This window comes from Balaenoptera musculus, chromosome 8 (assembly GCF_009873245.2).
Source record: "Balaenoptera musculus isolate JJ_BM4_2016_0621 chromosome 8, mBalMus1.pri.v3, whole genome shotgun sequence".
NCBI classification, from domain to species: domain Eukaryota; kingdom Metazoa; phylum Chordata; class Mammalia; order Artiodactyla; family Balaenopteridae; genus Balaenoptera; species Balaenoptera musculus.
This window is the reverse complement of record NC_045792.1, coordinates 103,616,767-103,642,182: the sequence shown is the minus strand read 5'-3', so window position 1 is coordinate 103,642,182 and position 25,416 is coordinate 103,616,767. Positions and strand designations below refer to the sequence as shown.

Genomic DNA, 25,416 nt, shown 5'->3' with positions numbered 1-25,416 from the left:
CATTGGGCACTTCTAGCCGCTTACAGTCACCGAGTTGAGGCACCCCCGGACCTTGAGGGCGCCCTTAGTAGGCGCTCCTTTCCGGTTGCTTCGCGGGAGGCCGGGCTGCCTTCTGTGGTCTCGCTTCTCGGGAAGCATTTCCGGTCTCAGGGAGCAGAGGTCTGTGATAAGAAAACTTTATTTCTCTGCTGCACGGCATCCGGAACTTAAAGGACTTAGCCTTGGCCGACCTGATGGTGGGAAGAGTTAGAGGGACGGACAAGGAGAGAGGCGTGGCCAGGAGACTTCCGGGAGAGCGCCGGAAGTACGGTGTCCGACTCAGGCTGACCCGCGACGTCCTCCTCGCTGTCGGGCTTGCGAGAGTCTGACGGGAACCGGAGGCGCCGGAGACCTGAGTCCAAGACAACTCCACTGTCGTGACCGCAGGCAAGTCCTTTTTCTGGGCTTTCATTGGCTCAGCTGCGAAGTGAGTTGTGGACGAGCCGATCTCAGCGTCCCGCCTGGAGAGCGGGGTCTTTCAGGCAGCGCCCTTGGGATTCGAGGGCCAGAGAGTAAGTATGGGGCTTTCTCTCTGAGCGTTTTTCCTCCGGAATAGGGAGGCAGGAGGGGAGGGGGCGGCAACTAGGGATGACACGTCGGAGTTTCCTTTGGAAGCCATCAGTCTCCTGAGTACGCATTAGTCCTTGTTTTTTCAGTACCCAAGTCAGAAACAGTACATGTCGAAGACCAAGCCAGCCTGCCCTGACCTTTAATTAACTCGTTCCTGACTTGGATTCTCCTAACTTGTCTGTGTCTGTACTGTGTTGAGAGATTGAGCATCTGTGTTGTGTGGTTGTGCTGCACCTGGGATGTACAAGCATGTTGAGGAAGAAATGGTTTATCTCACTCCTTCCCCAAGTGGTTGCCAGAATGATTTATTTTTCTAGAACACGTATTTAGTTTTTGTGGTCATGTCAGTACTTAAGAATAATACGAGTTTTTTTACGTGCCTTACACTGTGCTAAGTGTTTTGCTTACGATTATTTTTTTTAATAACAGTGCTCTGAGTTAGCTACTGCTTTTCTCTGAGGTCTAAAGAAATTGAACAGCCAGGAAGTAACCAAGGTAGGATTTGAATCCAAGCAATTGGATTTCAGAGCTCATGTTCTTAACCAGGACACTGTGTCACTCCTCAGTAAAAGGCTTCTCCCCATCTTCAAACAGTCGTGCATTCTGAGCCTGCCATCCAAGAAACTCAGGAGGAGGAGTTGATAGTCTCTGCATCCCTCACCGCCCTGGGACAGGACCCAACATGTCTCAGGCCACCAAGAGGAAGCATGTGGTGAAGGAGGTGCTGGGGGAGCACATGGTGCCCTCCGACCAGCAGCAGATCGTGAGGGTGAGTGGCATTGGGGACCAGCTGCTCAGCCTCCCCCACCCCTCCACTCCTGTTGGGCCCCTGGGGTGGGGACAGGGTGCACCACAGCTCAGTAGGTGTTGGAACTGGCTGATGAGGCTGACTGGTTCTTGGTCTCTCCTGGACCAGGTACTCAGGACCCCAGGGAACAATCTGCATGAGGTGGAGACAGCCCAGGGGCAGCGCTTCCTGGTGAGCATGCCCTCCAAATACCGCAAGAACATCTGGATCAAGAGGTGAGAGAGGCAGCCCTTTTGGAGACAGAACCGTTTCCTATGGCCTCAGTTTCTGCCACTGCAAGCAGGACTGACTGTGCTTTTTCTCCTCTCTACCTGCAGGGGACTTTCTCATCGTTGACCCTATTGAAGAGGGAGAGAAGGTGAAGGCTGAGATCTCCTTTGTGCTCTGCAAAGACCACGTGCGCTCTCTGCAGAAGGAGGGGCTCTGGTAGGGTGGTCCCCTTGGTCACTGGCTGCCCTACTTCTCTGGAGGATTTACTTCCTAGCTGTGGAATTAGGGGAGGGAAGATCATGGCATCTCAGGCAGGAACAGCTGGAAATAGCTTTTTTGCTGAGGGGTTTGTCTGTCCTTTCTGACTTCGGCTCTTCTCTTGGCACAGGCCTGAGGCCTTCTCCGAAGTGGCTGAGAAACACAACAACCGGAACAGGTGAGGCACAAGTCCTGGGGTAGGGAAGACAGAAAATGGGTCTTCAGGCCTTGGTACCTTGAGGGGAAATAGAACCTTCCTTCATTCCTATATAGGGTCCCTGGTGAGAGCTTCTAAGTTTGTGGTTAAAAGTATGGCTTAAAAGTCAGATCCCCTGGGTTAAAGTTCCGGCTTTTCGAGTTATAACTGAGTGACTTTAAGCAGATTAACCTGTAAAATGGGAGCTTTGTAAGGGTTAAAGAGACTAATGCTTGTAAAATTGCTGAGCATAGTATCTGGTAAGCAATGTGGGTTCATTGAGTATCGGTTATAGTAGAATCATTATTAAAATCAGTAGCTCTAGCAAACTTTTGAGGTGGGGGTGAGGAGGAGGTAGTTTCTTGCCGCTTTCTCTTGGCCAAATTTCCTGCGATTCTCTCTGTGTCTGACTCGCTGAGCCCTGACTGCTTGGCCATATGGTCCTCCTTTTTGTGGGGCTTCTTGGTTTCCCCAGAAGGCATTGGGCTAACTGTCCTTTCTCCCCGCCCCGATGCAGACAGGCTCAGCCAGAACTCCCAGCTGAGCCACAGTCATCAGTAGAAGAGTCCAGCTCTGAAGATGATTCTGACCTTTTTGTTAACACCAACCGCAGACAGTATCATGAGAGTGAGGAGGAGAGTGAAGAAGAGGAGACAGCCTGAGACCCCGGGACCCACTTCTCCTCTTGCTCAGAGACTAGTCCTTGGCTCCTCTGAGCTTGGCCATTCCCAGGAGGCTCTGTGGATCTTTCCCCCTGGATGGGGACAAGGCAGGGCCCTTCTCTGAACTGACTTTCTGACATAGGAGAATTAAACCCCTGGTGGGTGGTGACTTATGCTGGTGTCGGAGTGGCTCTTTGGAGGAAGGAGGGACATGTGGTAAAGTTAAAAACTGCTCCTAGGTGGTGGCCTCATGGGCAGGTGGGCTGAATGGGCAGGAAATGGGAAATGGCTGGAATCTTTCCTAGTTTCTCCCTCTCTCATTGGGCACTTAGTAAGTGCCAGGCCCTGTGTGCTTCCTTGCGTGTAGTTAATAACTTGGAGCATTCCCACTTCATTGCCTGCTTGCAGTTAGTACTGATTCAGGCATTCAGGATCACAGTGGGACTTAGTGCCCATCTGCCTCTAAGAGACCCTCAGGATGAATTTCACAGTGCCTCGTAAGCTGTTCTCCCTGCTCTTCTAGTCACCTGTGACTGCAGGAGCGCCCACCTCCATGCTGCTGTGTACATGCCCTGGTTGGTGGCCTCCTCGTGGCTGCTCAGACCATCACTCCTCAGCCCTCGTGCAAACCACATCATCCCACTTCTCCTTGGAAGCTTTTTACCTCTGACTGTACATTCTCCCTCTTCATTGCTGGCATTCACCTTTTAGTCACTGCTCAGACGTTGAAGTTTACCTCCTGGCTTAGAGTCTTCTACCCTTGCTTCCATCATTGTTTTTCTACATCCCATGGATGGGCCCGTTCAACGCTGTGGCCACCTAGGTGCTTGATGTCCCCATCACTGATGCCCTTGTCTTCTATTTCAGGCCTGTTGCCTATATCCGTAGTCACTCTCTGGACCCCTGACGTCACTAGAAATTGCAACACCATTTGAATTCAAAAACCTGTACAATCACCACCTCCAGGCCTCCTTGCTCAACTACCACCCCTCCCGCCCCCCACAGAAATTCTTTATCTTCATCCTCCAGCCCTGCCACATTCTCACCGTCATCTCCTATCTTCACTTCCTTCCCTGTGCAGCATCAATTCCGTGGTCTACGCCCTGTACTCCCTTTCTTCCTCCATCGTGTTCATCTAGTAAAACCTAACCCTGGTCAACCCAGTCATTTACCTCTGCTTGTACGCAAGTAACTGTTAGAGAAAACAGCCAACCTGGTTCATTAGTTTTACCTTAAATTCGTAATTACAAACCTCAGATGGCCACTCAGCACTGCCTGGCAGATCTACCCTGGGATGTCGTATTAGAAAACTTTTTTTAAAAAATAAATTTATTTATTTATTTATCTTTGACTGTGTTAGGTCTAAGTTTCTGTGCGAGGGCTTTCTCTAGTTGTGGCGAGCGGGGGCCACTCTTCATCGCGGTGCGTGGGCCTCTCACTATCGCGGCCTCTCTTGTTGCGGAGCACAGGCTCCAGACGCGCAGGCTCAAGTTGTGGCTTACGGGCCCAGTTGCTCCGCGGCATGTGGGATCTTCCCAGACCAGGGCTCGAACCCGTGTCCCCTGCATTGGCAGGCAGGCTCTCAACCACTGCGCCACCAGGGAAACCCCAGAAAACTTTTTTTTTTTTTTTTACCAAATCCCTCTTGTCCTGCTAGTTACAGACTGTAGCTCATTCTTCATTAAGAAATAGTAACCATCGGAGGGAACTCTTACCTCTCTGTTACCAACCCTACAACTGTGCTCATGGATCTTCCTGTCATTTTACTGCCCGTTGTAATCCAGTGGGACTTAAGCCTTTCCTCTCGTGCTTCGGAGCCTGTCTCTCTTTACTTAAGGAGTTTTTGTGAGTTTTGGTTTTTGTCATCCTCTGTACTGGGTATGTTAGCATCAAAGGTGCTATACAATCTCCCATCTGAAAAACAACCAGAAAAAAACCTGTCACTGATCCCACATCCTCTCCGGCTACCGCTTCATTTACCTGCTCCTCATTCAATCTCTTTTTACGCTTGCTTAGTGTAGTCTTAAATACATACATACACATGTGTGTGTGCTTATGTGTGTATATACACACGTATAGAAATGTATGTATATACATTCATGTGCAAAAAATTAACCAGGTAAGTTGAAGATGTGAGTGTATTTTTAACTCATCTGAAGTTTATTTTTGTATGGAAGATGGCTAACTTTTTTTCCCTAAAGGGCTAGCCACTTGTCCCTATACCATTTATTGAGTGGTTCATTCTTTGCTCACTGGTTCAAAATACCTTTATTAAAATAAATGAAATTCCTGCATATATATGGATCTCTTTGGAATCTGGCCCACTGATTGTGTGTGCACGCGCCATATTTTATAGCATGATTGATAACTCATTCTCCCTCACCCTTGCCCCATCGTTCCTTGGAATTTTCCTGTTTTCTTTTACATAAAAACTTTAGGATGAACTGGTCATTGCATTTAAAAGTTCTGTTGCAATTTCTATTGGTGTGGTTTTAAATCTCATAGTGTGATTTGGAGAGGAGTGGTACTTAACAGTTGTTTTTGATCTTCCTATACAGAAATGAGTTATGTGTGTTCTTTTATAAGATGTCATCTTCTGGGAATTTCTTGGTGGTCCAGTGGTTAGGACTCCACACTCCCACTGCAGGGGCCACTGGTTTGATCCCTGGTTGGGGAACTAAGATCCTGCAAGCCATGCGGCCAAAAAAAAAAAAAAAATGTTGTCTTCATATGGGTCTAGTTCAATGTAGTCTTAAGAATTTTAGAGCTATTTGTCGTTATGAATGGGTTCTTTTGAAATTACATTTCCAGCCATCACTGGCAGGTAGGAAAGCTGTCCATCTCTGTGTGCCCACCTATTTATCTAACTGAATGCTCATTAGTTCTAAGAGTTCTTCAGTTGATTCTCTTGGCTTTCTGGATAGAGTGTCAAATCGTATTCTACCAGCGGCAGTTTCATCCTGTCCTTTACACTCATTTCTTTTCCTTGTGAATTATGGAGGCCAGGACTTCCAGTATAATGTTGAATGGCACCCTTGTTTGTTCCTCTCTTAGTGAGAATTGTTCTCATGTTTCATCATGAAATATTATTCTTGCTTTGGGTTTCTGGTTGATAAACTTCATTAGGCTGAAGATGTTTTCTTCTGTACCCAACTTACTGTTCTTTTCCTTTATTCAACAGTGATGAATTTTGACATTTATGAGATAGTCAAAAGATTTTTTTTATTATTGTACTGATTTACATGATTAGGTTTCCTGGTGTTGAACCATTCTTAAATTCTGGTGTAAACTCTGCTTAGTTTTATATTTATTTCTTCAGGATTTTTTTTTTTTTAATTATTATTTATTTATTTTTATTTATTTATTTGGCTGTGTTGGGTCTTTGTTTCTGTGCGAGGGCTTCCTCTAGTTGCGGCAAGCGGGGGCCACTCTTCATTGCGGTGCGCGGGCCTCTGACTATCGCGGCCTCTCTTGTTGCAGAGCACAGGCTCCAGACGCGCAGGCTCAGTAGTTGTGGCTCACGGGCCTAGTTGCTCCGCGGCATGTGGGATCTTCCCAGACCAGTGCTTGAACCCGTGTCCCCTGCATTAGCAGGCAGATTCTCAACCACTGCACCACCAGGGAAGCCCTCTTCAGGATTTTTGTATCCTTGGGCCAATTTCATTTTTTATTTTAATGATCTCTGTGTCTCATTTTGACAACAGCATTATGCTAGCCTTGTAGAATGGGTTTGGAGACATTTAATCTTCTTCTTTGGACTGGAGTAATTTATAGAAAAGGAGTTGTTTTGGGACTTCCCTGGTGGCGCAGTGGTTAAGAATCCTCCTGCCAGTGCAGGGGACACAGGTTCGATCCCTGGTCCAGGAAGATCCCACATGCCACGGAGCAACTAAGCCCATGCGCCACGACTACTGAGCCTGGGCTCTAGAGCTCGCGAGCCGCAACTGCTGAGCCCTCGTGCCACAGCTACTGAAGACCGCTGGCCTAGAGCCCGTGCTCCACAACAAGAGAAGCCCCTGCAATGAGAAGCGTGCATACCGCAACGAAGAGTAGCCCTGGCTCGCCACAACTAGAGAAAGCCTGTGTGTAGGAATGAAGACCCAATCTATCCAAAAATAAATAAATAAAAAAAATTTTTTTAATTTTTTTTTAAAGAAAAGGAGTTGTTTCTTCAGGGTTTGATTGAATTTTAATTATAAAATCTGTGCTTGATTCCTTTTTTAAGGGTAGATCTTTGCCTGCCTTGTAATTTTTCTGTGGCATTTTATTCAAGTTTTCTATCCTTGAGTCAATTTCGGTAATTTATATTTTTTTAGAATTGTGCGTTTTATGTATACTTAAGCCTTTTTTGGCAAAACATCATGCGTACTATTTGTATCATTTGGGACTGTCTTACTTAAAAGTGACAAAAGTCTAATTCAAACCAGCAGAAGCAAACAACGGCTCATTGGTCTGCAGTCTCCGGGCAGAGCTTTAGGCAGAGCTGACCTAGGCCAGCATGGTTTCGTCAGGGCTCTCATTTATTTATTGGATAGTCTGCACTCCTCTTGGTTGAGCAATCCCTTTCTCCCTGTAGGTTTTTTCTTCAGGAAGCTCCAGTTTGCACTTGGTCCTGACAGACAAAGAGTTACTTCTTCAGGATCCATGAACTTCAGGGAAGACCGATTGGTCTTGCTCTGGTCACTTGCCCTCTCCTGGTAACCACTCTGGCCAGGGCTGAGTAGGGGGAATAAGGGGAGGCGAGATGAGGCTCCCTGACCCATATGACATGCGTTTCCCAGGGAATAGAGAGGTTCTTTTACCCAAAAGGGGGCAAGGGGTGAGAGCAGATAAAACAACAAACATTTGTCGTTTCTGTTTTGGGAGGTTTTTTTTGGCCATACTATGCAGCTTGTGGGATATTAGTTCCCCAACCAGGGATTGAACCCCGGGGCAGTGAGAGCGCCCCGGAGTCCTAACCACTGGACTGCCAGGGAATTCCCAAAACAACACACGTTGTCCTGAATTCTGTGTATTTTATTTTCTTTGACTAGCTTCGCAAGATACCTGTCTACTTTATTGGCCTTTTCCTTCTGTTTCTTTGGGGTTATTTGCTCATTCTGACTTCTTGGGTTGTATGCTTAATTAATTTCAGACTTGTTTTCTAGTACATTTAGGGCTAAAAATCTTCCTTTAAGTACTCCTTTGTTTCCTGCTTTTTTTCTTTTTTTTTTTTTTTGGCCAAGCCGCATCACTTGCAGGAATTTCATTTCCCCGACAAGGGATTGAACCCAGGCCACGGTAGTGAAAGCACTGAGTCCTAACCACTGGACCACCAGGGAATTCCCTGTTTCCCACTTTATCGGGTGTATTTGTGTGATTTGGGGGGGGGTGCATTGTATCTAAGCTTGGCCTTATGTTTTTCTCCAGCCCTCAGTGATTCTGTGATCTACCTAATAACCTCTTTTTTCTTCCTAAAACCTTTTAATCTCGACTTCTCCCTCTCTCATCAGCCATTTAACTCCTGGGGGTCATACCTAGGAATTCTGATGGAGGTAGAGTCCTTGTATTCTGCATACTGTTCCCCTTTGTCATTCTCCAAAGTTGAATTCCACCTCTATTCTCCTAACTTAGTAGTGGAGTCCAACCATGTATGAATAGATCTCCCCGAATGACTGACGTTTCAGGAGCCCTCTTTCCCCAATGCCCGGCAGTCCATGTGATTTGTTGCCTAATAGTACCGACCCCTGCTGCAGTTAGGTTTGAGACTTGTGGCCCGTCAGACTCCGCACATCTATCACTTTAGGACCAACCTTTACAGCCAGGTCATTTCCATCGGACCCCCCCATGCAGCCCAGCTCACTTTCCTTCCTTGTCATCCAGCCACCCATGTATGTGTGCCAAGGAGCACCCATGGCACTCAGCTAGCCGCGTGGTTTTTCTCCTGTAATATGTAAACGTGGTGAGATATCTTGACACAGTTTCTCATGTTAAGACATCCTTGCATTCCTGGAATAAAATAGCCATGATACATTTTTCAGTGTATTGCTGGGTTTGGTTTTCTGATGTTTGGGAGGATTTGGGCATCCAGGTTCATAAGTGAGATGGTTTAAGCTTTTCCTTTCCTGTGTTGCCCTTGTCTGGGTGGTTTGGTTTTGTTTTATCAAGGTTATGCCAACCTTGTAAAATGAATTGGAGAATGTTCTCTCTCGTTATTAGTGTTTGTGTAAGCCTGGGATTTTACACTTCTAAAATTTTTGGTAAAACTTACTGTAAAACGACCTGTGCCTGGCATTTTTGCAGTAGGTTTTTTTTTTTATAGACACTATCATTTTTTTTAAATTAATTAATTTATTTATTTATTTTTGGCTGTGTTGGGTCTTCGTCTCTGTGCGAGGGCTTTCTCTAGTTGCAGCGAGCGGGGCCCACTCTTCATCGCGGTGCGCGGGCCTCTCACTGCCGCGGCCTCTCTTGTTGCGCAGCACAGGCTCCAGACGCGCAGGCTCAGTACTCGTGGCTCACGGGCCCAGTCACTCCGCGGCATGTGGGATCCTCCCAGACCAAGGCTCGAACCCATGTCCCCTGCATTGGCAGGCAGACTTTCAACCACTGCGCCACCAGGGAAGCCCTACAGTAGGTTTTTAACTCTAGATTTTTATTGAATATAGGATTGCTCAGGTTTCTGTTCTTGAGTCAGTGATATTTTCAAGAAAAAATATTTTCATATTTTCTTATTTTATCTATGGCACAAAGTTATTTGTAGAATTGCCTTATGTTCATAATCTTGACTGTATCCAAAGTTCTATCCCCTTTTTTATATCTAATGTTATTTGTTTGTGCTTTTTCTTTTTTAATCTTGTCGATCTTGGCAGAAGTTCATTTATTGCTCTCTTCAGGGCACTGGCTTTTTTGTTATCATTCCTCATTGTTAGTTTTTTTCTATTTCATTAATTTCTGCTCTTACCATATTTCTCCTTATACTGCCTTTGGGTTTATTCTGTGGTTCTTTTTCTAACCCTTTTGGTTTGGTCCTTAACTCATTGATTTTCAGCTTTACCTCCTCCCTCCCTCCAAAACCAGTTAGGGAATTTTCAAATCTGAAGAAAAAGTAAAATAATTATAAAATAAGTACCTGTGTACCCTTCAACAGGGTCACTAATTTATAACATTTTGTCACATTCTACTTCTCTATACATACAAAACACATAGGTTTTGCATTTAGTTGTTACATCTCTTTAGCCTCTTAATTTAGAATAGACTTCTTAACATTTTTTTGGTTTATTTTTCAAAAAATAGACTTTTTAACAAGTTCAGGCCAGTTTTCTTATAAAAAATGTCCTGGGTTTGGATTTGTGTGGTTATTTTTGTATGCTTAGATTTGAGTTAAACGATTTTAGCAAAAATAACCTAGAGCTGATGTGCTCTGACCACATCACCAGGTACAGAGATGACGTTCATCTATTGCAGATCACAAGGCACGTGATACAGGATGTCCAACTATTGGTGATGCTAATTTTGATCACCTGGGTAAAGGGATGGCTTCTAGGTCATTTTCCTATGAAGGTATTACTTTCCCTTTGTAATTAGGTAATCTGTGGGACACATTTAAGGCTAAAATTTCCCTTAATGCAGCTCTATAAGTATTTGTATTTAGTTGGGTTTTTTTAAAAAAATTGTGTTGAAGTACACATAAAACTTACCATCTTAACCATTTTTAACTGTGCAGTTCAGTAGTGTGAAGTACATTGACATTGTTGTGCAACCAACCTCCAGAATTTTTTCATACCCGTTTACAACTCCCCATTTGCCCTTCCTCCAGTCCCTGACAACCACCATTCTATTGTACTTTCTGTTTCTTTGTTTTTTTATTTTTTTTGGCTGCACCACGCGGCTTGCAGGATCTTAGTTCCCTGACCAGGGATTGAACTCTGCCCCTCGGCAGTGAGAGCACGAAGTCCTAACCACTGGCCCGCCAGGGAATTCCCTACTTTCTGTTTCTATGAGTTTGACTAGATACCTCAGATAAGTGGGCTCATTCAATAGTTGCCTTTTTGTGACTGGCTTATTTGTTTCACTTTGTATAATGTTTTCAAGGTTTATCCATGTCATAGCATATGCCATAATTTCCTTCCTCTTTAAGACTGAATAATATTCCATTGTTTGTATGTGCCACATTTTTTTTATCCAAGAGTCAATGGACTCTTGGATTCTTTCCACCTTTTACCTGTTGTGACTAATGCTCTTATGAACATGGATGTACAGATATCTCTGAAACCTTGCTTTCAGTTCTTTTGGTTATATACCCAGAAGTGGAATTGCTGGATCACATGGCTATTTTTAACTTTTTAAGGACCCACCGCCATACTGTTTTCCATGGTGGCTGACCAGTTTGCATTCCCCACCATCAGTGCACACAGGTTCAGGTTTCTTCACTTCCTTGCCAATGCATTATTTTTTATTTGTTTGTTTGCTAGTAGCCGTCCTGATAGGTGTGAAATATCTAGTATTTTAATTATACTTTAGTTTTGACTGTTTTTAAATTTCCATCATGATGCCTTTTTTTTTTTTAACATCTTTATTGGAGTATAATTGCTTTACAATGGTGTGTTAGTTTCTGCTTTATAACCAAGTGAATCAGTTATACATATACATATGTTCCCATATCTCTTCCCTTTTGCATCTCCCTCCCTCCCACATGATGCCTTTTTTGGTCCATAAATTTTTTTATTATTATTATTATTTTTTTTTTTTTAAATAAATTTATTTATTTATTTTTGGTTGCATTGGGTCTTTGTTGCTGCACACGGGCTTTCTCTAATTGTGGCGAGCGGAGGCTGCTCTTCGTTGCGGTGCGCGGGCTTCTCATTGCGGTGGCTTGTCCTGTTGCGGAGAACGGGCTCTAGGTACGTGGGCTTCACTAGTTGTGGCACGCGGGCTCTGGAGCGCAGGCTCAGTAGTTGTGGCGCACGGGCTTAGTTGCTCTGCGGCATGTGGGATCTTCCCAGAACAGGGCTTGAACCCGTGTCCCCTGCATTGGCAGGTGGATTCTTAACCACTGCGTCACCAGGGAAGCCCTGCATTGGTCCATAAATTATTGTATTTAAATATTTCATTGGTTATTTTTAATGACAGCACCTTCAAATTTACCACCACAAAAGTGAGGACTTGCCAATAACCCAAGCTACCATATAGCTCCACCCTCCCATCCTACTCCTCACCCATCCCATTTTCTGTTCTCCCACCCAAGGTAACTGTCTTTCTCGACTTTTGTTTTTATTTATTTATTTTTGCCATGCCACGCTTCATGCAGGATCTTAGTTCCCCAACCAGGGATCGAACCCGTGCCCCTTGCAGTGGAAGCACAGAATTGTAACCACTGGACTGCCAAGGAAGTCCCCATTGTAAAGTTATTTTTAACTTTAAGAAAAGGATAACACACTGAATGTTATATTTTGGGGCTGATTTCTTTCATTTAATATTACATTAGTATGTTTCTCCTTATTGGTAAATAATTCTGTAGTTCATTTGTTTTGACTGTTTATAATATTTCCTGTGGGACTATATCAAGTTTATCCGTTCACTTTTCTGATGGTTTTTGGGTTTTTCCCATATTTTCGCTGTTGTAAACATTCTTGTGTGTGTGTCTTTGTACGTGTGGGAGGGTTTTTCATGAGACAGTTCCTAAGCGTGGAATTTCTGTGTCACAGCTTTAGGCAGTGCTGCCAAATGCTTCCCAAAGTGGTTGCACTGTTTGACATTCACCAACTGTGGAGCCTTAGAGTGGATTTAATGACCTCTTCCTATAATCTGTTGATTTTTCCTTCAGCCATTTTGAGTTTGTGTTAAGTGCAACATGTTTAAAACTGCTATCTCTTTCTGTGAATGGAACCCTTTTTCATGGAGTGACTCTTTCCATCCCTACAGATGCCTCTTATCTTAGTTTATTTCATCTCATGTTAGTGTAGCTACCCCAGGTTTCTTCTGGTTAGTATTTTTGCCTGATAAATAGTCTTCCTATTTTTTTCCAGTTTTATTGAGAAATAATTGACATACATCACTAAGTTTAAGACGTACAGCATGATGGTTTGATTTACATATATTGTGAAATAATTACCGCAATAGGTTCAGCTATAGGTTCATCTTCTCGTATAAAAACTAAAAAGAAAAGAAAGGGAAAATTTTTTTCCTGGTAATGAGAACTCTTAGGATTTCCTCCTTCGACAGCTTTCCCCTGTATCTATCCTCCAGCAGTTAGCTCTAGTCATCATGTTGTACTTTACATCCCTAGTACTTTTTCTTTTTCAGTTAAAAAAAAATTCTTATTTTTTGGCTGTGTTGATCTTTCTTGCCGCGCGCGGGCTTTCTCTAGTTGTGGCGTGTGGGCTTCTCATTGCGGCGGCTTCTCTTGTGGCAGAGCACAGGCTCTAGGTGTGCGGGCTTCAGTAGTTGTGGCATGCAGCTCAGTAGTTGTGGCTTGCGGGCTACAGAGCACAGGCTCGGTAGTTGTGGCACACAGGCTTAGTTGCTCTGCGGCGTGTGGAATCTTCCCAGACCAGGGATCGAACCCATGTCCCCTGCATTGCCAGGCGGATTCTTAACCACCTAGTACTTTTATAACTGGAAGTTTGTCCCTTTTGACCACCTTCCTCCAATTTCCCCTCCTCTCACCCCCGTCTTACATTCTTTTACTTTGTATCTTTGCGTGTCTTCATGTCCTAGGTGTATCTGGATTCTTAAAAATAGAATCATGATTTTTCTTTTAACTGATGATGTTTATTAACTCATTTTAATAATTGGTATATTGGTCATAAAAACAATCCAGTTAAAAAATGGGCGGAAGACCTAAATAGAATTTTCACCAAGGAAGACATACAGATGGCCAAGAGGCACATGAAAAGATGCTCAACGTCACTAATTATTAGAGAAATGCAAATCAAAACTACAATGAGGTATCATCTCGCGCCGGTCAGAATGGCCATTATCAAAAAATCTAGAAACAATAAATGCTGGAAAGGGTGTGGTGAAAAGGGAACCCTCCTGCACTGTTGGTGGGAAGGTAAATTGATAAAACCACTATGGAAAACAGTATGGAGGTTCCGTAAAAAACTAAAAATAGAACTACCATATGATCCAGCAATCCCACTACTGGGCATATACCCTGAGAAAACCATAATTCAAAAAGAGACATGTACCACAATGTTCATTGCAGCACTATTTACAGTAGCCAGGACATGGAACCAACCTAAATGTCCATAAACAGATGAATGGATAAAGAAGATGTGGCACATATATACAGTGGAATATTACTCAGCCATAAAAAGAAATGAAATTGAGTTATCTGTAGTGAGGTGGATGAACCTAGAGTCTGTCATACAGAGTGAAGTAAGTCAGAAAGAGAAAAACAAATACCGTATGCTAATGCATATATATGGAATCATAAAAAAAAAAAGTGGTACTGATGAACCTAGTTGCAGGGCAGGAATAAAGAGGGAGACATAGGAGAATGGACTGGAGGACATGGGGTGGGATGGGGAAGCTGGGGCAAAGTGAGAGTGGGATGGACATATATACACTACCGAATGTAAAATAGTTGGCTGGTGGGAAGAAGCAGCATAGCACAGGGAGATCAGCTCGGTGCTTTGCGATGACCTAGAGGGGTGGGATAGGGAGGGTGGGAGGGAGGCTCAAGATGGAGGGGACATGGGGACATGTGTATGCATATGGCTGATTCTCTTCGTTGTGCAGCAGAAACTAACACAGTATTGTGAAGCAATTATACGCCAATAAAGATCCATTAAAAAAATAATTTGGGAGCTTCCCTGGTGGCACAGTGGTTGAGAATCCACCTGCCAATGCAGGGGACACGGGTTCGATCCCTGGTCCGGGAAGATCCCACATGCTGCAGAGCAACTAAGCCCGTGAGCCACAACTACTGAGCCTGTGTGCTGCAACTACTGAAGCCCACACGCCTAGAGCCCGTGCTCCATAATGAGAAGCCCGCACACTGCAACAAAGAGTAGCCCCAACTCGCCGCAACTAGAGAAAGCCCACGCGCAGCAACGAAGACCAAACATAGCCAAAAATAAATAAATTAAATAAATAAATTTATTTTAAAAAATAAAATAATTGATATATTGGGACCCATCTGTCTAATTTGAATGACAGTTTGGATAGATATACAATTCTAGATTCTAAATGCTTTTCCTTATACTTAGAAAACACTACTTCATTGTTTTCTTGCAGCCAGTCTTGCCATTGAAAAATCTGATGTCAGTCTGATTCTGCTTCCTTTGTATGTGATACACTTTTTCTCTCTATAAGATTTATCTCTGATATTCTTAAAGTTCTATGTGATATATATATATATGAGTTATTCCTTTTTTTCTCCTTTTGGCACGCTGGGCTTTTTTGGTCCAGTGTGCTTCCATGTTTGTATTATTCCCGGAAATTTGTGTCCATTATTTCTTCAAACATTTTCTCCCTCCGCGTCGCACCACTCTCGAAGGCACCCGAAGCAGTCCCGGGACTGCTTGGCGTTCGCGCCGCACGTGTCCTTCAGCCATTCCCGGAAAAGATCTTCATCTTTCTTTAGCACCAGAAACTGACCAAGGACCACATAGGCCTGCAAGACGGGCAAAGCAAAAGGCGGGCTGCTGAGCGCCTCTGTGGGACTGAGAACAAGAAGGCCACTTCCGCGCCGCTCCCAGCACAGGAGCCCAGGAGACGGGGCAGGCTCCAGCCAGCGGGCTCTGCAGATCTCCACCCACCCGCCCATCCCCAACAGGTAAACGCACTCTCCTCACTCCCCAGCCGCGGGGGAAGCACTGTAGTCGGCCACACCCGGCCCTCCCCGGCTGCACGCAGCCACCCAACACCTTGTCAAAGCCCCTTTCCTCCAGCTTCTTGCCCAGGACTTCGCCAATCCCGGCCAGGCTTCCCACTGGCTTTTGCCCCATGGGCTCTGCCACGAAGTCTCGGTGCTTTTGGGAGGTTGTCATCTTGATCAGGCTTAATCTGGGAATCCTAAGAAAAGGGAGGTTACGGCTAAAAACCCGGAAACTCTCGAAGGCCCACTGGCAATCTCACAGTAAGAGAGAGCTAGAACATCCGTTAGGGAGGCTTTCTCGATTTCCCCAGTTTACGGATGAGAAACACAGATCCAAGAAGAGTCTTTTCCTCACTGTTCAAGACAAAGGTCTCTGCCACTCCCTGCGGAGCTGCGTTTTGGTACCGCCCACAGGAGAAACTATCCTGCCCTACCGGTGGCGCACGCAGGACAAAAGGCGTCGGTCAGTACCCAGGGCCCATCCTTAAAGCTCTCACTGCTCTGTGACCTTGGCTGGGCAAAGGCGGCACTACCCAGCTGGACGACCACCTGGTCCGAAAAGCAAATGAAGGCTCTCCACCCGCCCCACAGGCTGCTCACAGAGCGAAAGGCGCAGCGGGAGGCCGCACACACCCGCTCAGCAGCCCCTCAAGCTGCACGCCGCCGGCCCTTCTCCGCGTCCCAAGACGCCGGGCCCGTCCACAACGCGCCGCGCCACGCCCCCTCCCCGTGCCGCGGCCAAACCCTCTCAGAGGCGCGTCCGAGAGCGCATCCTCTGGCCCGTCGCAAGCACTTGCGGCACATCCCCTACCCCCTCCTCCCCGCGCCTCCTCCGACCTCCAGCCCGGGCCTTGCTCCGCGACTCGCACTCACCCACAGCTCCGGTTCCCGATAACGGCTTTCTCCCACCACCCGGCTGCTCCCGCCGATCCCTCAACCCACTAGAACTTTCTTCCACTTCCGCTTCCGGGTCGCCTCAAGGGCCGCCTTAAAAAAAAAAAAAAAAACTACATTGGGCACTTCTAGCCGCTTACAGTCACCGAGTTGAGGCACCCCCGGACCTTGAGGGCGCCCTTAGTAGGCGCTCCTTTCCGGTTGCTTCGCGGGAGGCCGGGCTGCCTTCTGTGGTCTCGCTTCTCGGGAAGCATTTCCGGTCTCAGGGAGCAGAGGTCTGTGATAAGAAAACTTTATTTCTCTGCTGCACGGCATCCGGAACTTAAAGGACTTAGCCTTGGCCGACCTGATGGTGGGAAGAGTTAGAGGGACGGACAAGGAAAGAGGCGTGGCCAGGAGACTTCCGGGAGAGCGCCGGAAGTACGGTGTCCGACTCAGGCTGACCCGCGCCGTCCTCCTCGCTGTCGGGCTTGCGAGAGTCTGACGGGAACCGGAGGCGCCGGAGACCTGAGTCCAAGACGACTCCACTGTCGTGACCGCAGGCAAGTCCTTTTTCTGGGCTTTCATTGGCTCAGCTGCGAAGTGAGTTGTGGACGAGCCGATCTCAGCGTCCCGCCTGGAGAGCGGGGTCTTTCAGGCAGCGCCCTTGGGATTCGAGGGCCAGAGAGTAAGTATGGGGCTTTCTCTCTGAGCGTTTTTCCTCCGGAATAGGGAGGCAGGAGGGGAGGGGGCGGCAACTAGGGATGACACGTCGGAGTTTCCTTTGGAAGCCATCAGTCTCCTGAGTACGCATTAGTCCTTGTTTTTTCAGTACCCAAGTCAGAAACAGTACATGTCGAAGACCAAGCCAGCCTGCCCTGACCTTTAATTAACTCGTTCCTGACTTGGATTCTCCTAACTTGTCTGTGTCTGTACTGTGTTGAGAGATTGAGCATCTGTGTTGTGTGGTTGTGCTGCACCTGGGATGTACAAGCATGTTGAGGAAGAAATGGTTTATCTCACTCCTTCCCCAAGTGGTTGCCAGAATGATTTATTTTTCTAGAACACGTATTTAGTTTTTGTGGTCATGTCAGTACTTAAGAATAATACGAGTTTTTTTACGTGCCTTACACTGTGCTAAGTGTTTTGCTTACGATTATTTTGTTTTAATAACAGTGCTCTGAGTTAGCTACTGCTTTTCTCTGAGGTCTAAAGAAATTGAACAGCCAGGAAGTAACCAAGGTAGGATTTGAATCCAAGCAATTGGATTTCAGAGCTCATGTTCTTAACCAGGACACTGTGTCACTCCTCAGTAAAAGGCTTCTCCCCATCTTCAAAACAGTCGTGCATTCTGAGCCTGCCATCCAAGAAACTCAGGAGGAGGAGTTGATAGTCTCTGCATCCCTCACCGCCCTGGGACAGGACCCAACATGTCTCAGGCCACCAAGAGGAAGCATGTGGTGAAGGAGGTGCTGGGGGAGCACATGGTGCCCTCCGACCAGCAGCAGATCGTGAGGGTGAGTGGCTTTGGGGACCAGCTGCTCAGCCTCCCCCACCCCTCCACTCCTGTTGGGCCCCTGGGGTGGGGACAGGGTGCACCACAGCTCAGTAGGTGTTGGAACTGGCTGATGAGGCTGACTGGTTCTTGGTCTCTCCTGGACCAGGTACTCAGGACCCCAGGGAACAATCTGCATGAGGTGGAGACAGCCCAGGGGCAGCGCTTCCTGGTGAGCATGCCCTCCAAATACCGCAAGAACATCTGGATCAAGAGGTGAGAGAGGCAGCCCTTTTGGAGACAGAAACCGTTTCCTATGGCCTCAGTTTCTGCCACTGCAAGCAGGACTGACTGTGCTTTTTCTCCTCTCTACCTGCAGGGGACTTTCTCATCGTTGACCCTATTGAAGAGGGAGAGAAGGTGAAGGCTGAGATCTCCTTTGTGCTCTGCAAAGACCACGTGCGCTCTCTGCAGAAGGAGGGGCTCTGGTAGGGTGGTCCCCTTGGTCACTGGCTGCCCTACTTCTCTGGAGGATTTACTTCCTAGCTGTGGAATTAGGGGAGGGAAGATCATGACATCTCAGGCAGGAACAGCTGGAAACAGCTTTTTTGCTGAGGGGTTTGTCTGTCCTTTCTGACTTCGGCTCTTCTCTTGGCACAGGCCTGAGGCCTTCTCCGAAGTGGCTGAGAAACACAACAACCGGAACAGGTGAGGCACAAATCCTGGGGTAGGGAAGACAGAAAATGGGTCTTCAGGCCTTGGTACCTTGAGGGGAAATAGAACCTTCCTTCATTCCTATATAGGGTCCCTGGTGAGAGCTTCTAAGTTTGTGGTTAAAAGTATGGCTTAAAAGTCAGATCCCCTGGGTTAAAGTTCCGGCTTTTCGAGTTATAACTGAGTGACTTTAAGCAGATTAACCTGTAAAATGGGAGCTTTGTAAGGGTTAAAGAGACTAATGCTTGTAAAATTGCTGAGCATAGTATCTGGTAAGCAATGTGGGTTCATTGAGTATCGGTTATAGTAGAATCATTATTATTAAAATCAGTAGCTCTAGCAAACTTTTGAGGTGGGGGTGAGGAGGAGGTAGTTTCTTGCCGCTTTCTCTTGGCCAAATTTCCTGCGATTCTCTCTGTGTCTGACTCGCTGAGCCCTGACTGCTTGGCCATATGGTCCTCCTTTTTGTGGGGCTTCTTGGTTTCCCCAGAAGGCATTGGGCTAACTGTCCTTTCTCCCCGCCCCGATGCAGACAGGCTCAGCCAGAACTCCCAGCTGAGCCACAGTCATCAGTAGAAGAGTCCAGCTCTGAAGATGATTCTGACCTTTTTGTTAACACCAACCGCAGACAGTATCATGAGAGTGAGGAGGAGAGTGAAGAAGAGGAGACAGCCTGAGACCCCGGGACCCACTTCTCCTCTTGCTCAGAGACTAGTCCTTGGCTCCTCTGAGCTTGGCCATTCCCAGGAGGCTCTGTGGATCTTTCCCCCTGGATGGGGACAAGGCAGGGCCCTTCTCTGAACTGACTTTCTGACATAGGAGAATTAAACCCCTGGTGGGTGGTGACTTATGCTGGTGTCGGAGTGGCTCTTTGGAGGAAGGAGGGACATGTGGTAAAGTTAAAAACTGCTCCTAGGTGGTGGCCTCATGGGCAGGTGGGCTGAATGGGCAGGAAATGGGAAATGGCTGGAATCTTTCCTAGTTTCTCCCTCTCTCATTGGGCACTTAGTAAGTGCCAGGCCCTGTGTGCTTCCTTGCGTGTAGTTAATAACTGGGAGCATTCCCACTTCATTGCCTGCTTGCAGTTAGTACTGATTCAGGCATTCAGGATCACAGTGGGACTTAGTGCCCATCTGCCTCTAAGAGACCCTCAGGATGAATTTCACAGTGCCTCGTAAGCTGTTCTCCCTGCTCTTCTAGTCACCTGTGACTGCAGGAGCGCCCACCTCCATGCTGCTGTGTACATGCCCTGGTTGGTGGCCTCCTCGTGGCTGCTCAGACCATCACTCCTCAGCCCTCGTGCAAACCACATCATCCCACTTCTCCTTGGAAGCTTTTTACCTCTGACTGTACATTCTCCCTCTTCATTGCTGGCATTCACCTTTTAGTCACTGCTCAGACGTTGAAGTTTACCTCCTGGCTTAGAGTCTTCTACCCTTGCTTCCATCATTGTTTTTCTACATCCCATGGATGGGCCCGTTCAACGCTGTGGCCACCTAGGTGCTTGATGTCCCCATCACTGATGCCCTTGTCTTCTATTTCAGGCCTGTTGCCTATATCCGTAGTCACTCTCTGGACCCCTGACGTCACTAGAAATTGCAACACCATTTGAATTCAAAAACCTGTACAATCACCACCTCCAGGCCTCCTTGCTCAACTACCACCCCTCCCGCCCCCCACAGAAATTCTTTATCTTCATCCTCCAGCCCTGCCACATTCTCACCGTCATCTCCTATCTTCACTTCCTTCCCTGTGCAGCATCAATTCCGTGGTCTACGCCCTGTACTCCCTTTCTTCCTCCATCGTGTTCATCTAGTAAAACCTAACCCTGGTCAACCCAGTCATTTACCTCTGCCTGTATGCAAGTAACTGTTAGAGAAAACAGCCAACCTGGTTCATTAGTTTTACCTTAAATTCGTAATTACAAACCTCAGATGGCCACTCAGCACTGCCTGGCAGATCTACCCTGGGATGTCGTATTAGAAAACTTTTTTTAAAAAATAAATTTATTTATTTATTTATCTTTGACTGTGTTAGGTCTAAGTTTCTGTGCGAGGGCTTTCTCTAGTTGTGGCGAGCGGGGGCCACTCTTCATCGCGGTGCGTGGGCCTCTCACTATCGCGGCCTCTCTTGTTGCGGAGCACAGGCTCCAGACGCGCAGGCTCAAGTTGTGGCTTACGGGCCCAGTTGCTCCGCGGCATGTGGGATCTTCCCAGACCAGGGCTCGAACCCGTGTCCCCTGCATTGGCAGGCAGGCTCTCAACCACTGCGCCACCAGGGAAACCCCAGAAAACTTTTTTTTTTTTTTTTTACCAAATCCCTCTTGTCCTGCTAGTTACAGACTGTAGCTCATTCTTCATTAAGAAATAGTAACCATCGGAGGGAACTCTTACCTCTCTGTTACCAACCCTACAACTGTGCTCATGGATCTTCCTGTCATTTTACTGCCCGTTGTAATCCAGTGGGACTTAAGCCTTTCCTCTCGTGCTTCGGAGCCTGTCTCTCTTTACTTAAGGAGTTTTTGTGAGTTTTGGTTTTTGTCATCCTCTGTACTGGGTATGTTAGCATCAAAGGTGCTATACAATCTCCCATCTGAAAAACAACCAGAAAAAAACCTGTCACTGATCCCACATCCTCTCCGGCTACCGCTTCATTTACCTGCTCCTCATTCAATCTCTTTTACGCTTGCTTAGTGTAGTCTTAAATACATACATACACATGTGTGTGTGCTTATGTGTGTATATACACACGTATAGAAATGTATGTATATACATTCATGTGCAAAAAATTAACCAGGTAAGTTGAAGATGTGAGTGTATTTTTAACTCATCTGAAGTTTATTTTTGTATGGAAGATGGCTAACTTTTTTTCCCTAAAGGGCTAGCCACTTGTCCCTATACCATTTATTGAGTGGTTCATTCTTTGCTCACTGGTTCAAAATACCTTTATTAAAATAAATGAAATTCCTGCATATATATGGATCTCTTTGGAATCTGGCCCACTGATTGTGTGTGCACGCGCCATATTTTATAGCATGATTGATAACTCATTCTCCCTCACCCTTGCCCCATCGTTCCTTGGAATTTTCCTGTTTTCTTTTACATAAAAACTTTAGGATGAACTGGTCATTGCATTTAAAAGTTCTGTTGCAAACGGGAGAGGCCGCGACAGTGAGAGGCCCGCGCACCGCGATGAAGAGAGGCCCCCGCTCTCCGCAACTGGAGAAAGCCCTCGCACAGAAACGAAGACCCAACACAGCCAAATATAAATAAAAATAAAAATAAAATAAAAAAAAAGTTCTGTTGCAATTTCTATTGGTGTGGTTTTAAATCTCATAGTGTGATTTGGAGAGGAGTGGTACTTAACAGTTGTTTTTGATCTTCCTATACAGAAATGAGTTATGTGTGTTCTTTTATAAGATGTCATCTTCTGGGAATTTCTTGGTGGTCCAGTGGTTAGGACTCCACACTCCCACTGCAGGGGCCACTGGTTTGATCCCTGGTTGGGGAACTAAGATCCTGCAAGCCATGCGGCCAAAAAAAAAAAAAAAATGTTGTCTTCATATGGGTCTAGTTCAATGTAGTCTTAAGAATTTTAGAGCTATTTGTCGTTATGAATGGGTTCTTTTGAAATTACATTTCCAGCCATCACTGGCAGGTAGGAAAGCTGTCCATCTCTGTGTGCCCACCTATTTATCTAACTGAATGCTCATTAGTTCTAAGAGTTCTTCAGTTGATTCTCTTGGCTTTCTGGATAGAGTGTCAAATCGTATTCTACCAGCGGCAGTTTCATCCTGTCCTTTACACTCATTTCTTTTCCTTGTGAATTATGGAGGCCAGGACTTCCAGTATAATGTTGAATGGCACCCTTGTTTGTTCCTCTCTTAGTGAGAATTGTTCTCATGTTTCATCATGAAATATTATTCTTGCTTTGGGTTTCTGGTTGATAAACTTCATTAGGCTGAAGATGTTTTCTTCTGTACCCAACTTACTGTTCTTTTCCTTTATTCAACAGTGATGAATTTTGACATTTATGAGATAGTCAAAAGATTTTTTTTATTATTGTACTGATTTACATGATTAGGTTTCCTGGTGTTGAACCATTCTTAAATTCTGGTGTAAACTCTGCTTAGTTTTATATTTATTTCTTCAGGATTTTTTTTTTTTAATTATTATTTATTTATTTTTATTTATTTATTTGGCTGTGTTGGGTCTTTGTTTCTGTGCGAGGGCTTCCTCTAGTTGCGGCAAGCGGGGGCCACTCTTCATTGCGGTGCGCGGGCCTCTGACTATCGCGGCCTCTCTTGTTGCAGAGCACAGGCTCCAGACGCGCAGGCTCAGTAGTTGTGGCTCACGGGCCTAGTTGCTCCGCGGCATGTGGGATCTTCCCAGACCAGTGCTTGAACCCGTGTCCCCTGCATTAGCAGGCAGATTCTCAACCACTGCACCACCAGGGAAGCCCTCTTCAGGATTTTTGTATCCTTGGGCCAATTTCATTTTTTATTTTAATGATCTCTGTGTCTCATTTTGACAACAGCATTATGCTAGCCTTGTAGAATGGGTTTGGAGACATTTAATCTTCTTCTTTGGACTGGAGTAATTTATAGAAAAGGAGTTGTTTTGGGGCTTCCCTGGTGGCGCAGTGGTTAAGAATCCTCCTGCCAGTGCAGGGGACACAGGTTCGATCCCTGGTCTGAGCCTGCGCTCTAGAGCCCGCGAGCCACAACTACTGAGCCCTCGTGCCACAGCTACTGAAGACCGCGGGCCTAGAGCCCGTGCTCCGCAACAAGAGAAGCCCCTGCAATGAGAAGCGTGCATACCGCAACGAAGAGTAGCTCCGGCTCGCCACAACTAGAGAAAGCCTGTGTGCAGGAATGAAGACCCAATCTATCCAAAAATAAATAAATAAAAAAATTTTTTTAAATTTTTTTTTAAAGAAAAGGAGTTGTTTCTTCAGGGTTTGATTGAATTTTAATTATAAAATCTGTGCTTGATTCCTTTTTTAAGGGTAGATCTTTGACTGCCTTGTAATTTTTCTGTGGCATTTTATTCAAGTTTTCTATCCTTGAGTCAATTTCGGTAATTTATATTTTTTTAGAATTGTGCGTTTTATGTATATTTAAGCCTTTTTTGGCAAAACATCATGCGTACTATTTGTATCATTTGGGACTGTCTTACTTAAAAGTGACAAAAGTCTAATTCAAACCAGCAGAAGCAAACAACGGCTCATTGGTCTGCAGTCTCCGGGCAGAGCTTTAGGCAGAGCTGACCTAGGCCAGCATGGTTTCGTCAGGGCTCTCATTTATTTATTGGATAGTCTGCACTCCTCTTGGTTGAGCAATCCCTTTCTCCCTGTAGGTTTTTTCTTCAGGAAGCTCCAGTTTGCACTTGGTCCTGACAGACAAAGAGTTACTTCTTCAGGATCCATGAACTTCAGGGAAGACCGACTGGTCTTGCTCTGGTCACTTGCCCTCTCCTGGTAACCACTCTGGCCAGGGCTGAGTAGGGGGAATAAGGGGAGGCGAGATGAGGCTCCCTGACCCATATGACATGCGTTTCCCAGGGAATAGAGAGGTTCTTTTACCCAAAAGGGGGGCAAGGGGTGAGAGCAGATAAAACAACAAACATTTGTCGTTTCTGTTTTGGGAGGTTTTTTTTGGCCATACTATGCAGCTTGTGGGATATTAGTTCCCCAACCAGGGATTGAACCCCGGGGCAGTGAGAGCGCCCCGGAGTCCTAACCACTGGACTGCCAGGGAATTCCCAAAACAACACACGTTGTCCTGAATTCTGTGTATTTTATTTTCTTTGACTAGCTTCGCAAGATACCTGTCTACTTTATTGGCCTTTTTCTTCTGTTTCTTTGGGGTTATTTGCTCATTCTGACTTCTTGGGTTGTATGCTTAATTAATTTCAGACTTGTTTTCTAGTACATTTAGGGCTAAAAATCTTCCTTTAAGTACTCCTTTGTTTCCTGCTTTTTTTCTTTTTTTTTTTTTTGGCCAAGCCGCATCACTTGCGGGAATTTCATTTCCCCGACGAGGGATTGAACCCAGGCCACGGTAGTGAAAGCACTGAGTCCTAACCACTGGACCACCAGGGAATTCCCTGTTTCCCACTTTATCGGGTGTATTTGTGTGATTTGGGGGGGGGTGCATTGTATGTAAGCTTGGCCTTATGTTTTTCTCCAGCCCTCAGTGATTCTGTGATCTACCTAATAACCTCTTTTTTCTTCCTAAAACCTTTTAATCTCGACTTCTCCCTCTCTCATCAGCCATTTAACTCCTGGGGGTCATACCTAGGAATTCTGATGGAGGTAGAGTCCTTGTATTCTGCATACTGTTCCCCTTTGTCATTCTCCAAAGTTGAATTCCACCTCTATTCTCCTAACTTAGTAGTGGAGTCCAACCATGTATGAATAGATCTCCCCGAATGAGCTGACGTTCAGGAGCCCTCTTTCCCCAATGCCACGGCCAGTCCATGTGATTTGTTGCCTAATAGTACCGACCCCTGCTGCAGTTAGGTTTGAGACTTGTGGCCCGTCAGACTCCGCACATCTATCACTTTAGGACCAACCTTTACAGCCAGGTCATTTCCATCGGACCCCCCCATGCAGCCCAGCTCACTTTCCTTCCTTGTCATCCAGCCACCCATGTATGTGTGCCAAGGAGCACCCATGGCACTCAGCTAGCCGCGTGGTTTTTCTCCTGTAATATGTAAACGTGGTGAGATATCTTGACACAGTTTCTCATGTTAAGACATCCTTGCATTCCTGGAATAAAATAGC

General features: G+C 46.0%; 2 protein-coding genes across 6 annotated transcripts; both read left to right on the top strand.

Moving 5' to 3' along the window:
* Positions 1-29: 29 nt before the first annotated feature.
* EIF1AD (eukaryotic translation initiation factor 1A domain containing) lies at positions 30-2,916 on the top strand. Of its 3 annotated transcripts, none has more exons than XM_036859881.1 (7): positions 30-551; positions 1,039-1,104; positions 1,204-1,378; positions 1,526-1,632; positions 1,733-1,843; positions 2,016-2,063; positions 2,599-2,916. In XM_036859881.1, the coding sequence occupies exons 3-7, from the start codon at positions 1,292-1,294 to the stop codon at positions 2,741-2,743; spliced, it is 498 nt and encodes a 165-aa protein (XP_036715776.1). In that variant the 5' UTR covers positions 30-551; positions 1,039-1,104; positions 1,204-1,291; the 3' UTR covers positions 2,744-2,916. The 3 variants fall into 3 exon arrangements, with proteins under 3 accessions (XP_036715776.1, XP_036715777.1, XP_036715778.1); XM_036859882.1 differs by having other exon boundaries at positions 1,182-1,378; XM_036859883.1 differs by lacking the exon at positions 1,039-1,104.
* A 13,650-nt stretch (positions 2,917-16,566) lies between these two features.
* Positions 16,567-19,480, top strand: LOC118898995 (probable RNA-binding protein EIF1AD). 3 transcript variants are annotated; one of them, XM_036859879.1, is made up of 7 exons: positions 16,567-17,109; positions 17,598-17,663; positions 17,764-17,938; positions 18,086-18,192; positions 18,294-18,404; positions 18,577-18,624; positions 19,163-19,480. In XM_036859879.1, the coding sequence occupies exons 3-7, from the start codon at positions 17,852-17,854 to the stop codon at positions 19,305-19,307; spliced, it is 498 nt and encodes a 165-aa protein (XP_036715774.1). In that variant the 5' UTR covers positions 16,567-17,109; positions 17,598-17,663; positions 17,764-17,851; the 3' UTR covers positions 19,308-19,480. The 3 variants fall into 3 exon arrangements, with proteins under 3 accessions (XP_036715774.1, XP_036715775.1, XP_036715772.1); XM_036859877.1 differs by having other exon boundaries at positions 16,568-17,109; positions 17,741-17,938; XM_036859880.1 differs by lacking the exon at positions 17,598-17,663.
* The last annotated feature ends 5,936 nt before the right edge of the window (positions 19,481-25,416 follow it).